At 39.7% G+C, this 14,856-nt stretch overlaps 1 protein-coding gene across 1 annotated transcript in view; it reads left to right on the top strand.

Annotated features, from left to right (window-relative positions):
• The first annotated feature begins 2,896 nt into the window (after window positions 1-2,896).
• Window positions 2,897-14,856, top strand: part of LOC137985230 (WD repeat and HMG-box DNA-binding protein 1-like) — a 46,318-nt gene continuing 34,358 nt past the window's right edge. Inside the window, exons 1-6 of the mRNA XM_068832782.1 lie at window positions 2,897-3,136; window positions 3,921-3,986; window positions 6,292-7,711; window positions 11,811-11,922; window positions 13,651-13,707; window positions 14,117-14,208. Of these exons, the coding sequence (XP_068688883.1) occupies window positions 7,635-7,711; window positions 11,811-11,922; window positions 13,651-13,707; window positions 14,117-14,208 (338 nt within the window). The 5' untranslated portion in view covers window positions 2,897-3,136; window positions 3,921-3,986; window positions 6,292-7,634. The remainder of the gene's footprint in view (window positions 3,137-3,920; window positions 3,987-6,291; window positions 7,712-11,810; window positions 11,923-13,650; window positions 13,708-14,116; window positions 14,209-14,856) is intronic.

Here is a 14,856-nt window from a genome sequence, read left to right as displayed (position 1 = left end):
TAAACAATAAATTAATTATATAAACGAAATTGAGGTACAAATGCATCTCTTATTCCTCGCAATAGACAATTTGAGCAATTGTCTCTCATGATAGACACTTCACGTGGCTTTGAAGGGCTTCGAATCCATGATCTCTGCCATGCAGGTGCATATAGCGCAATGCTCCATAACTGAGCTATTGCTCACCACATCAAATCCATTGGACACAACACATTAAAGTGAGATCATTTTTAAATTCTCGTATCAGGAAACATTGTTTATTATCAAGGAACTTAATCCGGCTGTTAATGCTAACCTTAGTAGCGATAAGCTGTTATTTTACCGATTAACAGGCAACTGCTTTTTTTTTTTTTTTTTCGCTAAGATCGAATACGAATATGCCCTCGGAAACAAATGGAATAATTCAGAGTATATAGTTAGCATAAATTCTTCTTTTTGAGAAGAGCTTTTAATTTTGGGGGATGAGCCGGGCTTACTTAACGCTCTTAATTTCTCGGCGATTTGAGCGCGCCTGGAAACGTTTTTAACACGTTGTTATAAAGTTGTATGGAACACTTAGCTCGACTAGAAACTGAGTTGTCTCTGTATCACCGGTGAAATTTAGCCAAACGCAATGACTGGAAACTGAACCGGCAACCAAATCAAACGAAATATAAATATATAACTACTAGAATATTGAAGAAAGGTCTGAAGTAAACAGCAAATACACTGAGAAGGCAGGGATGGGCAAAATTGAAGAAAAAAAAATAATAGTAATAGTAATAATAATAAGTAGAGAGTCATAGCATTATGTATATTAGAATTGCACTAGGTTCCGTACCGAACCTTTTCACTTCTAAGTGTAGCTTCTCAAGTGGTGTAGGTTACGTTATATATGTGGACAGCATTCCAAAGTTTTATACAGCGAGATAATAATTGTCACGGCTAATCGCCGTAGAAAAGTACAGCAACGACGCAGCTCAACAAGGTCGAACCGAAAGCATACTATGGCGCCTCTGGCAGCTGCTATACCGTGCATGTGGGTGACCTTGGAGCGCACCTTGCAGCCAGCTGGAATCAGCTGTATGCTGGTTTTTGCTGAGGGGGGAAAACCAGAGAACCCGGAGAAGAACCCTCGGAGCAGAGTAGAGAACCAACACAAACTCAACCAACCCACTTATGGCGTCGGGTCCGGGAATCGAACCTGGGCTACAGTGGTTCAGCAACTGTTCATCCTAACAGTTTTCCAAAGTTGATCTCTGTTGTTTGTAACTTTAATTATGTATGCTCGACAGACATTTTCTCGTCGCAAAGCTGTGGTTTGTGTTGTTTGAAAGTAATTTGTGAGTTAACGTTGTTGTATAGCGAGAAGTGGCGAGTTAATGCATCATGAAATAAGAAAACCGTATTGTTAATGTTAAAAAACGACCCTAAGCATTTGAGTCAATTGTCCTCACAGTTAGACCGCATATGACATATTTTACTCGCGTACTTCTGATTATACTACTCACAATTTACTAACTAATGGGTTTGGTTTCTAGAAATAGAGGCCATTTATGACAATTTGAAGCGTTATGCACATCTATTTAGTTCGTTTCGTTTCGTTTCGTTCCGTGAGGTAAGCCACTTAGCAAAGTTATTTTATTAGCAATCAAACCGGTTACCGGTAATTGGTGTATGATTTCAGATAGATAAATAGGTAGATAGAATGTGGCTTTTATTAAAAGTCCCCTTGTGGAAATAACCTGAATTAATATTGCGTAATATAAAAAAAAATAGACGATAAAATATAATATTACTGAAACTACCGTTGGAGTTAAAATCTACAATGTTATCATAAATACATTGAACTAAAGCTACACTTGTTGAAAGAGTTCCCAAATCTCTTTGTTTTGACTCTGTGTAAATGCATGGTCTTGCTACACGGTTTTATTTTCCGTGAAACAAGAAATAACTGTTTTAGTCTCCAGTGTGAACAGGGATTTTCCCGTTGACTTTATTTTGTAATTTCGTAATTTGTTATTTCGTATTTCGTATTTTCCGTGAAACCCCTTTACCACCCTCAACAAATGGTAAATCTTTTTGGATGGGTTGTTAACATCAGGGAAAATACACGAGAGAGCTCTTGGCTTGCTCGAGTTCAAATTGCACATTTTACGCGCTGGTGCAGTTGTACGCCAGTACGATCAGAAAACGTGATAAGCGCAATCTCCTCAAAAGCTAATCGGAAACACTTTACGACAGCACTAGGTTTCAAGCTTAGCTCATGCATCGTGCATTGTTTTACAAATGCTCCCGCCACCAAAGAATTTACAACTAAGTTAAGTTAAGATGTAGATCACCGCGGTTACGAACGTTACTTGAGAAGTAACGCGAAAAGAAAGCCTGAAAGATTCAGGCCTGGATTAGTGTATTTAACGGCAATGATCTACATCTAAGTTTGATTCTCCCCGCAGTTCAAATATATGGCTTTTAAATCTTAACTCTCGTCATATCTACATCCTCTATGTACACGGGTTGATTACAAACTCGCATAAAGACCTGCAGCTCTCATTTAGCTTGATAGCTCAACTGGTAATAACATCCATCCATTTATTCGCCAAATTGGAAAAAGGTTTTACAGACAAGAATAAATTAATTAAATCAGGCAAAAACCTCTCAGAATAGTATAAAGTTGACGAGCTGAGTAGAACACTGAACTGGCATCACATAAGTGAGGACACGATCCTGTTCATGCCTCCACAGTTCAATTGCGAAAGTAGGTACAACTAATTATCTGACGATTAAATCAACAAACAGCGAGTGACAGCACCAGAAATAAGGCTGATAAGATACTCGGGAAATGGCAAATATCCGCCACTATTAGCATCCACAAACCTACATTTCCGCCGCATTGAGTTCATTTGCAGTCGAGCTTCTAGTATCGCATTACGAACTCCAACACTATAAACTTCAGGACATCTATCGATTAACTTCAATTACTGATTAAGCAGTTAACGCCAACAATCTCAGTTTTTCCGTCCTTCAGCCAGGGCTCCGTTAGACTTCGTAAGCATCGGCCAAAATGAAAGATCTTCTGGTTGTTCTGCTCTTGGCTTCTTGTATTATTCACTTGAATGAGGGTTACTATTTTAAGGGAAAACGCTCTTTAATGAAGGTCTGTATAAGAGATGCATTTGTACCACAACAGAGAAAGTGAGGTTCCCAGGTTCTGCTAAATAGAGCAAATTCGCAACTTCAAGCCCGCTTTACACAAGCACAAAAATCTGGCACGGCACTCCGAAATCTCGGTAACGTACTATGTTTTTAGGGTAGGGTAAATTTCTCTTGTGTAAACAGAACAAATAGAAGGCATCAGTTAGGCACCCGCGTCAGAGTTATAGGGGTGTCGAGCACATCTCTGGACGTGTGCTAGGCACTCTCCGTACCACGATTTTGGAGTGCCGTGCCAACTGTGTGCCTGTGTTAAAGGGGTTTGAAACCCCTTTTTCACACGCACAGAAAGTGGCACGATACCAATATTTGGAGTGCTGGAAAACCTCCAGAGATGCGCTCGGTACCCCTATTATCTCTGGCACAGGAGCCCACTATGCCTTCTGATTCCGGTTTTGTTTCCACAGGAAAAATTTACCGTGCGGTGCCCGCAAAACATTTCGGTACCGAGGTCGGTACCGAGATTTCGGAGTGACGTGGCAGATTTTGTGCGAGTGTAAAGCGGGCTTCATGAGTGTTTAGGCAAGTCTGAAAGGAATCAAAATAGATCAAATGTACGAACCAATTTGACTCGGAATAGTATCGGTAGCTTGCGACTGGGCGGGAAAGAGAATATTTGTCTCTGTCTAATTGCAATTTATTGGGAAGTCAAAGAAAAGTGAAAAGTTCTGTTGCCCGTCACGTGCACAACAATCAGTGAAAACTCATTTGTCTTTATCTTTTGCAAGGAATTGAAAAAGGACATCACTTCGAATGTTGCGGTGCCAGAAGATCGTGGTCGACGGGATTTTAAGGTAAGAACTTACAATAAACTAACAATGATATAAAATGAAGTAAAATGATGTAATCATAATGATACAATAATAATGACAGTAGTTTGCTTAGCGAATCCAGCTGCTAAGATGAACACAAAATCGTAACTTTGGTTACTAAACCATTAGCTGTCCAGAAGGCGAGAGAACTTTAAAAAGCCTGAATTAACTGGTTTTTTTAGTTTGTTGGCATCCTCGGTAGTCCATGACTTGTTGATGTGAGTAGTTAGCTACATTTAGCAGTTATGTTCGGCAGGCTCGTTTGTTGGCCATTAGACCCGCGTTTGAGCAGTAGCAGCGTTCACAGCTGTGGCAAGGAAAGCTATCGAGGTCCTGAACATAATGTCTTCTTATCATGCGTGCCTTGTTGTAGCCACTTCATCTGCGCTCTTCAACACCAGTGGAATAATAGACCATTTTACAGTTGTGTGCTTAGTTACCTGGCCTTTGAATGAAAGTGAGTCTGGAGTTGACCTTGCTTTGATAGAACCCTCACTGCTTTTCTTATGTTAATGATTTTCACCCGCCGCCATTGTTTCCTCATCGAAAATGTTTTAGCTCTATCCCTTTTAATTTAAAGCTAACGCGTACGCTTACCATATTTGTAGCGGATTATGGTATATTAGCTCATATTTCATGATGGCTAAGTCAATGAAAAGTCTTGAATTGCATTATCCATATTGATCCAGTTTAATAATAATTGTTTTAGTATAAATACACAGGTGATTATTTCAAAAAAGAGAGAAAAAAAAACATTTCAACGCAAAAATCATCCTCACTTACAGTGGCAAAACGACTACTGGCAGCCATTCTGTCCGTCGAGGTGATTATCGGCTGATAATCCGAGATAGCGAGCCAATGAGAGCGCGCGATTTTGTATAATCACCTGTGTATTTATACTAATATAGCATATTCAGCGGTGTTCAAAGGACCTACTGTACTCTCTTGCCTGGTGAATATATCGCTTAGGGCCTTAGACCCTAAGGTCGAAATAAGGCAACCGTGCTTCGTTTTAAGACTTACTTATTATAATTCAATCAGGCGAGCGCTTTTACTACTGTGCAATCCCTGCTTCCCTGCCACACATGGAAAAGAGACCTTTCTAGCAGTCATCACTGGTTAAAGCTACAATGTCTATCGGTGACTATGGGTTTGATCAGGAGCTCATATATAAAGGCCAGGGAAGCCGCCATCTCGCATACTTGACCTATGGGAGTGAAACCTTTCCCGAGTAGATTTATTTATAGAACACCTACCTTGGGAGCTCTAGCACACCCACTGTAGTAAAGGCCAATCTCCCTTGGGAGATTTAGCACGCCCACTGTTGTAAAAGCCAGAACTATCTCAGCGTCGAGGGGGCATGAACTTTTCGCGGGAAAACCTTTTCCTAAAAATAGGGACCTTAAGATACACCGTTTCAGCTTTACAGGAACAAGTTTGATGCCATCTTTGCCCATAATGGTAATGACATTTTCGCATTTCCCGGTAACCTACCTAGCCGTATGTCCGGGGTAAGACTCATTTCACGTGTTGTTTTCTGCGGGTGCGTTGTAAACTCTTTATTCAGCTCTGACAACAGTGAAAACATCTCTATAAGTTTTTTCTCGATGGTCAAAAGAAAAAAACCTCAAGTAGTATCATGAAACTGTAGCTCCAAATCTATGTGAGGGATAGCAACGACATATCATGCACGTTTTATCAAGGTAGAAGAGTAGAAGACGAAAAAACATGTAAAATTTTGCTGCAGAAGACCTTTCAGAAAAAAGCAAAAATGAATTTATTCGCCTTGTGCACCAAGCTAATCTTGGTTGGATGCTGTCAAAATGTGTCCCTGTCTTTCTCTTCTTATTTGTGGTCACTGGTATAATGTAATTTTTGCGCTGTTTTTGCGAATACCGTGACTACGGATAACCTACCCGTAACCGTAAAAAGGAAACGTTGTATCTTAAGGTCTCTAATAAATTTACTCGGGAAATGGTTGACTCAAGGAAGTAGCGCAAATAGAGGCTTCCCGGTCCTTGATGAGCTCCTGGCATTCCTGGTTTGGCCCAAACTCTTCCTTAATTAAGCATGCGTTTCAAGCATATTAATATTGAAAAATAATAGCAACATAGACATAGCAGTTGCCCCGGGCTTTCTTCTTTCTTAATAAACACCTTATCATAAAACAAAACTATGGCTAGCGCTGGATCAGTTTTCACAGGCTTTAGACATGTTACAGCTGCTACTTTCACAGTCTTCTCGCCTCCATGTAGTTTCTAAATAACATGATTACTTGTATTTGCAGGATGCAAAGCGTGATCCTTCAGATGAAGAATTGTGTAGAATAGCCCGAGAAATATGTTGAGGACGCCCAACTGAGTTTACACAGCTTATGCATTAAATTTTATGGTTAATAGGAGTTACTAACACGAGGATACTCTGTAACAAGAATATTATTAAAAATTGTAATCACTGCATTGTATTGGAGATCAAACTAAATAAAAGAACATCAAACGTAAACGAAAAGGCGTGCCATCGCCCCACAGGTGGCCCAAGCTCTATGTTGTGTTTGTCATAGGCCTTTTCGATACATTAAAATTCAGCTTGAAAGAGAGGTTTGGAGGACAAAGACAAAAGAGAGTGGATGATATGTAAATATTTTTCACATTTATTCCAAGGTGTGTCTATTGTTTTTGTCCTCCCTACCTCCCTATCAAGCTGAATATTGATATTTCGAAAATGGCCTGTTTTGTAGGGCGAGTTTTAGTCCATATAATTCAGAAGGCTTAATCAAAGAAATAAGCACTAATGTTGCACTTACTTGTCACTTGTCTCTTTGTGATCGTTCTTTGGCAATTTGGTGCCATTCTGTCCTCTATTTCGCGAGACATCCTCCAACCAAGACCTATCTCTAAAAGAGAGATCTAACAGAGAAAAGAAGGTAGGAAACGCCCACCAGTCGATCAGCCAAGCACACAGAGAAATCGAGCCAAAAAATGTAGCCAAAAATCCTTTAATCCACTCTTCCCTTCCCTTAGTACAAAAATTTTGTACTAAGGGAAGGGTGACTTGTCACCAACTGACCGTTCGGGTGCACGGCTGATCTTCACAAGTGCATGTGTTGACAGAAGGCGAAATTGAAATTTTGTGGCAAATTTTCCTTCGCAGAGTGGATAGCGAGACTATTTTCTTAACTAGATGTTTGATAGAATCTTCGAACATGTCGCTGGCCGAGTTTGAGGCGGATTGAAGGATTCTGGCTACATTTTTTGGCTCGATTTCTCGGTTTGCTTGACCGATCGACTGGTGAGCGTTTTTAGAGATAGGTTTTAGCCAAATTACCAAAGAACGATAACAAAGAGACAACAGACAAGTGAGTGTAACAGGCCTTCTGATTTGTATCGACTAAAACTCGCCATACAAGCTCTCTAAAATACACAACACAGTTTGGGCCACTTGTGATGGCCCCAGTCCCTGGCTTCCTTTTTTGCTCGTCACGCAGTATTTCAACGATTGCGTGACGAACGAATAAATCTTCAGTCCAGTCGATTGAGGAGGGCTGGATCCGAGATAAGTGGCGGGAAAGTTTGCACGATCGAAGTGTTATAGCTTGCAATTGATTCAATTCTTTTCCATTTTCCATCTAAAATGCCAGCTGATCGCAAACCTATGAGATTTTCTCATGACGAGGGTCATACAGATGTGTGTTATGACGAGAATGGAGAGTAAGTACGGTAGTTTTAACGTTTAATTCGTAGTGATGAACCGAATTGAAATCTCTAGATGGAGTTTAACCCAATCATTGGAGTAACTGCTTGATAATGTGCCACCTTTTCTAGCATTTCGTTATTTCAGCTGTTATTGTTACAGCTGTTGAACATAGTCCATCCATGTTAGACTTATAAAAGATGTTACAAAACATGACTCCCTCGTCTGGGCTCCTTTTGAATGAACAACAACATTCAAATCTGTGAACAAAGACAATACGTGGAACAATTCTGACACTTAGTTACTTGCATATATGATGATGAACCAGTAGTGATTTGCATAGGGTGTGCAAGCAGAGTTATCCACCAGTCAATGTATCTCACTGCGCCCAACTCCCTCCCCCCACCCCTGAGAAGCTAGAGACTTGGACAGATGGACTAGAGAAAGTGAGCAACATGTAATTCTCTCATCCCTGGGGAAATATTTTTATTTCCATTGTCACCGCTTGTTTGACTTATATTCAAAATGCTTGTTATTATAATTAGGCATTCCTCAATTTTGACATCCAACACATATTATCGCCTTACGTCTTAGCATTAAATTTTGCTACCTATTTCTGGCAATTAGCTAAGTGTAAGGGTGAGGTTGATGATGCTTATCGAAATGTGTGTGCATCTAACTACATGAAATCCTTGGACATATCTTGGTTGTCCCCACCAACCAGTGAAAGTGAGACTTGTATTGACCAGTGCATTATCTTGGATCTTTAACCCATTCACCCCTAAAACACCCACAGTTGACAAGTAAAATCATCCCACGTTAGACAGAGTAAAATGTGTTCAGTCTCACTCCCAGAAGTCAATGGGTTAAAAAATGTGTTGCATTAACATTATTTAATGTCGCAGTTCCCCCACGGGTATTTATAGTTAAGACACACTACAATAACAAAACGCAAGAGACAATGTTGGCGTAAAAGGGGGGACACCGCTCCACGATCGGCGTGGCGTGAACTTATCTCCCCAACGCACAAGGCGAACTGCGCCGGATCGGACCAGTTGTAGGCCGGTAAAAGCCAAATCATGATATACAAGCCTAACTCTCCACGGCACTAGGAGCTATACCTCGGGCCAGCATCGTGCTATAATGGAAGAGTGTAGGCAGTAAAAATAACTCAATCCTCCTTGTGTCCTGAGCACTACGAGCCGACTCTGCCGGCACGTGCTGGATCGGACAAGAACAAAGGCAGATAGAGGGCGTAAAATGGCATAGCATGAAAAACACCAAAGCTTGGGGAAGTAGCTGCGAGACTTAACCGAAGCGTGTACTGAGGGGTGAACCCGAATTTATTAAACTTGACATTAACAAAACCTCCGAAGGGAGGGAGGGTGGGAATAAAATTTGTAAACAGTAAAGGTACTCCTTACAGTTAACTATAGAGCTCACAGAGTGATACTTTGGACTTTACTAGACCTTTTATACTGAGACTAATGTCTTGGACCAAACCAATGGTGACTAACTTACCATCTAATACAAACAACTTCTGTAGCACTCAATGCGACATGAATGGGGATAGTTGTTGCTTTTCGCCAATCCAGATGAAGGATATAACTGTAAGCAGACAGTATTAAAGACAAGGATAAAGGAACTCAGTTCGAATTGTTAGAATATAGGAATCCATTCATGTCTCCTTTGCGTTGCATAGTGTATACGAAATAATGTGACATGTGAAGGATAGCTCTAACGAGTCACGCTCCATTAACTATGTTTTACAAGGCTGTTGTAAAGCCTTAAATAATATTACTTCATCTAAATCCAATACAACAAGTTATTATTTCTGTCTCAGTGTGGATTAATATGTCAGTCTGTTATTTTAATTAACTTCTTCTGATTTTACCTGATAAGGCAATGAATATAATTTGTATGGTTGGAAATCTGCAGTAAAATTACATGTAATACAAATCAGATTGAAATAAACTTGACTGTCACATCGTGGTGGAATACTGTGAGACCACTTATCAACTTTCTGAATTTCAGGTGCTTGGTTCAAAATATTTGCAAAACATTTGTTGTGATTTTATTACATGTACTTATGTGAGTTGCCATCATTTCTTTCAAATGAATTCAATAGACCTAATTGGCTAACTCAATGTTGTACCCAATTCAAACCCTTTGGGAATAAAACGTTTTGTTCCAGGTATTTCCATATCATTTAAATATGAATGCTACATTATCATGCAAATACAATAATACACAAAGAATCTTAGTCCGGGGAGATTTGAATTGGGTACTTCATTGAGTTGGTTTGAGTTTGAGTAAGGCTCCAGCACTTGACTAAGTAGCCTGGCTTCTGGCTGTTATACACAATTGTGGTCTCATTCACACAGAAGCTATTAGTTAGTCGATTAGGTCTATTCTTTATTGAATGAGGCTAAATGATTATAATAACACTTACACCTAATGTGGCTAAATGTAATTTAGGCTAAGTTAAACGCGAAACAACATTGCTGGCTAGCAGTATCTCACAGAGTTGGTGTGTGAGGTGGCCGGGGGGTTTAGTGCAGGGGCATTATGTAGTTTACCGCTCAGTGTCGGATGTCAAGTCATTCCGCATGTTTTTCGCTGCTGGGCTGTTTTCCTAGAGCTTTTCTCCGGGTGCCTTTGTTTTGTTCTGTATTTTTGGTAGAGCATTAAACTTGTTTGACCTGCGTCGGTTTTGTGCGTTGGTGAATATTAAAATCTCAGTGTTTAAGGCAAAGTTAAAACCAAGTAAATGCAGCTGTTTTGCCTGGGATATGGGTGGGGAATGCCATGAGCTTTGGCTTGAGTTGCTTTTTCGTTTGCTTGCCTTTTCCCTCCCCTCCCAAATTTTGGGGTTAGTATACATTCCACACACTGTCTTTTCTCAGTGATGTGTTGACAGAGGTGCTTGGGAGGTGGACTGTGGCTTGGTTGCTATGGTGACCTCCTTAATGCGGCCTCCTCTCTTCTTACGCCTGTACCTACACCTGCAATACAATGTTTTAATAACCAAACTTTGGCAGCTGTCTTCTAGTCTGAAGGTTTTGAGTGAAAATCAATACAAACCAACCCAATAGATCATTTTACTGTGTGCGTAGTTACCTGGCCTATGAATGAAAGTTAGAGTTGACCTTGTTTCGATAGAAACCACCCTGCTTTTCTTATGTAAAATAATTCCACCTAATTAGCGTGAGAACAGCATCATCATCATACGAAATGCAGGGAGTTTTGTATCATAACAAATTCAACTCCAGCCTCACTTCCATTTAAAGGTCAGCTAACTAAGTATAATATATTATTTTATTATATAGATATTGATGAAATACCAGGATTTCTCCTTTTACTAAAAAATCGTATCTTCACCGCGCGCAGTGAACATATCATTTTTATCTTTCACATGTGAGGATATAGGTGTTGTCATGGTAACCAAGACGATTAGCCATTAAAAAGCGAGCTTTCTCTTCATTGTAAGATACTTTTGTCCTTCATTCTAATTCTTCTCTACTACATTAACATTTTTATTGCAAAATTTGACATTATCATGATTTGTTTTTCATAACTTTCGTATCTTGTTTCATGTTACACAACATGCGTGTTTTAGCGGTTGGTGAGCACTTTTTCATCATTTCGAAACTGCATAAAACAAGTTGTTTCAAATCTAGACATTTCATCAATATCTGTATAATAAACAGAACATTACATGGCCGCTTGGGGATACGGATACTTGCTGCACTCGAAGATAAATTTCGTATCCCCGCGCGGCCATGTAATATCCTCTATATTAACTGTAAAAAGGTCTATTAGTCCCATTTCAACAGCCAATGAAAAGTCTTGGCTACTTCACATAGGGAGTTGGCTGCTTTCCCCCCTAAATAATTGAAGAACACTGTAATTATAAAGACAGGTTCTTTCAACCTAAGATTAAAATTCATTTTGACAATAACAACAGTTCGTTACTCTGTATTCAGAGCAGCCAGTAACTTCAAATTAATTATTTATTAACATCCCTGCAGAGGCACAATACTGTAATCCAAATGTACCAAAGTTACCAAAAGTTAGGTTAATATAAGTTAATAATCCTCTTCTGTTTTGTTGAAGTTATCTCCTGACTTGTGGGTCCGATGGTGATGTGCGCATATATAAAGGCTTTGATGACAGTGATCCTGAATCAGTCCGGGCAGGAGATCATGTCACTGTCTTGGCAGTTAAAGTAAGAACAGCTACAGCAGTAGAGCTTAAACTAGCACTTATATCCAGAAGTGTCCCTAATTGGATGAACGCCCAATTTTGACATCCAACACAAGGTGTCCCTTTGCAATGTAAGTCTAACTAAGGCTTTGCTACCTACAGCTGTATAGGCCTTTTTCGAGATTAGGGTTTAGGGTTCAGGGTCAGGGTTAAAAATTCAGCTTGATACTGAGGCATTGAGCACAAAGACAAAGGAAAGTGGATGATACAGTATGTAAATATTTTCACATTCATTCCAACACGTTTCTATTGTTCTTGCCCTCACTCACCCCAATATCAAGCTGAATATTTTGATATTTCGAAAATGGTCTATTTCCAACAAGGAGGGTGAGGGTGTAGGTCAGCGTTATTTTTATCTTAGGTAGGGTAAATGCAGCTGTTTATCTGTACTTGAGTAGCAGCTGCATTTCGAGGACACTTTGTGACGTTAATTATCTGCATTCTGAGACAGTCCTGAGTGATGTTGAACTTGGGGAGAACAGCAAGGGGACACTTTGTGATGCATATTGAAAGCAGCTTAAGCTTGCAGCTAATTAAGGGCATTTCTGGACATGATTATAATTATTGTGATTTAGACTGTGAGCAAATAATTAGGAAAGATTGGAGTAGACTAAGGAGCTGAATAGTGTTGAGGGCCGGTTGCTGTTGTTATTTAGCTTACATGTAGCTTGTGTGCAAAAGTCGCTCACGCACACCATTACCTGAGTTGTTTGCAGCAGATAATAATATTAATCAAAACGGCTGTAGGAAGTTCACGTCCTACAATATGGGTGAAGTATCCTTGTCTACAAATAAAAATTTGGGACGAGCGGTTTCAGAGTGAAAAAGAGAAAATGAAAGGTTCTCTGTTGCACGCTTATGTTGTCGTCAGTACGGGTCCTCAAATTTGATGATTTCACATGGTGGTTATGCAGAGGACCGCAAAAATACTGGCTAAAATCTGTGCTGCATGTGCAGCATGATTATTTATGCTTTTAACCAATGATATTATTAATTGTTTTGTGGCATTGTAGTAGTCATACATGTAGCCATTGTGGTTTCTTAAACTCCCTGTTAACGCATTCACTGCTGAAGCGGCCTCTATTTTATGAGTGACATTGTCTGGCAGTAGATAAAGAAAAATCTGTTCAGTGTACAAAATTAATGGAAGTCACTCTTAGAAGGCTATGGTAAGGTTAAAGGGCACATCCCTTAAGAGGAAGAGGTCCCCATTGATGAGTAAAATCATCTGGCTTTAGACAGAGTCAGGGATGTACATGTACATGTAGCTAAAATTTTGTAAAGACGGTAATGTGCACTTAACAGGCGGAAGGCCCAGTTAAACACGCCAGAGGCGTGTCCCTTCTAGTGGGGTCTGGGGGCACGCTTCCCCAAAAAATTTTGAAATTTAACCTCTCATAAATATGTTTTTCTCAATTTCAGAGGTAAATTCAAGGCCATTCGTGATGTTTTCAGACAATAACTTGCTGCTCTTTTAATGAAAACATGTCAATTCGTTTGAACACGTGCTCTCAGTGTCTTGTGCCGATTCTGTAGTAGTAATAGCACTCTCTTTGAATTTTCACTTGGTCGGCCAGAGTTTGATGAAGTATCTTTGGCAGAGTTGGAATAGCTAGCAATTTTTTCTGGCTGCTGGTTTCTATCTCGCTCTCAGTAGGAGAGGGTCTATTAATGTTTTTTGTTTTTGCAGAATGAGAAGATAGTAACTGCCTCAGATAATGTTGTCCAGGCCTTCACTTTCCCCGAGGTGACTGCAGTATAACAGTAATAATTTATTTACCAGTATTGTTACTCAGAGCAAACATGCAGTTATTAGTTTGCAACAGAAACTGCTTCTAAGAGGTGTGATTACGCGTCCATTTAAAAAATGCTAAAAGTTTTTTACAATATGCAAATTAAGCAACATTATTTTTAACTGATCACAAAAGTAATAGCAAGTACTGTACGTGTATGCATATTATTGTCATCATCATCATTCAAAGGTGTTGATTGCACTGTACAGCTGTATACACTATGTACACACAGAAAAAACTCTTACCCTACCATGAATGTGTACATTATTATATATGTAGAATTATACATTATTTCAGAATTTGAGGCAGTTATCACTCTTTCTTTAAAACCCTCTGTGTATTGTTTTTTTTTTTCAACCACAGGGATCACCTGATGGAATTCTTACTAGGTTTACTGCACCTGTCAATCACTTATGTTTCAACCAATCAGGAACCATTTTGGTTGCTGGGGCAAGGTTTGCATCAATACATTAACATTTTTGTGTTTGAAAAGTTCGAGAACGTTTCTGTACATGTACATGTAGGCCTGTATATTATCAAGCTTTTTCATTTTGTCTGGATCTGGAGTTTAAAAAAATATACTGATTATCACGACACCACTTCCATGCGGCAACAGTCGACCTTGGCGATAATTTTAGTCGCCATTATTTTTTTCTAGTCGCCATGCCAACCAAATTGGTCGAACCTTTGAGCGCTGTAAAATACAAAGTCTGGCCGGTTTACATGTATAGGCGTCAAAGGGTTAAGGGAAGCAAGGATGGCACAGTGGCGAGAGCACTTGCCGCTCACCAATGTGGCCCAGGTTCTACATTTGTATTCCCAGACTCTGCATCATTAATATGTGGGTTGAGTCTGGAATTACTGTAAAGGAATGCAGGGGACACTGGGCATGCAGTTTAAAGAGTGCCATCCAGGGTTGTGGATGGTGGTTGGATCAACATGAATTTCGACCCATGGCATCTAGGTCTCTCTTCCTGCATTTGTCAGCCCAGCAAACGCAAAAAGAAAAGAGACCTCTGCTACATGTAGTAGGGATTAGGAAATTGTTAACCCTGGTAGAAATGAAATGACAATTCAATTTTTTTCAAAATGTTCTTCCCCAT

This window comes from Montipora foliosa, chromosome 14 (genome assembly GCF_036669935.1).
Source record: "Montipora foliosa isolate CH-2021 chromosome 14, ASM3666993v2, whole genome shotgun sequence".
Classification (NCBI taxonomy): domain Eukaryota; kingdom Metazoa; phylum Cnidaria; class Anthozoa; order Scleractinia; family Acroporidae; genus Montipora; species Montipora foliosa.
Note: the sequence above shows the minus strand (reverse complement) of the source record. Positions and strands in the feature narration are given on the sequence as shown.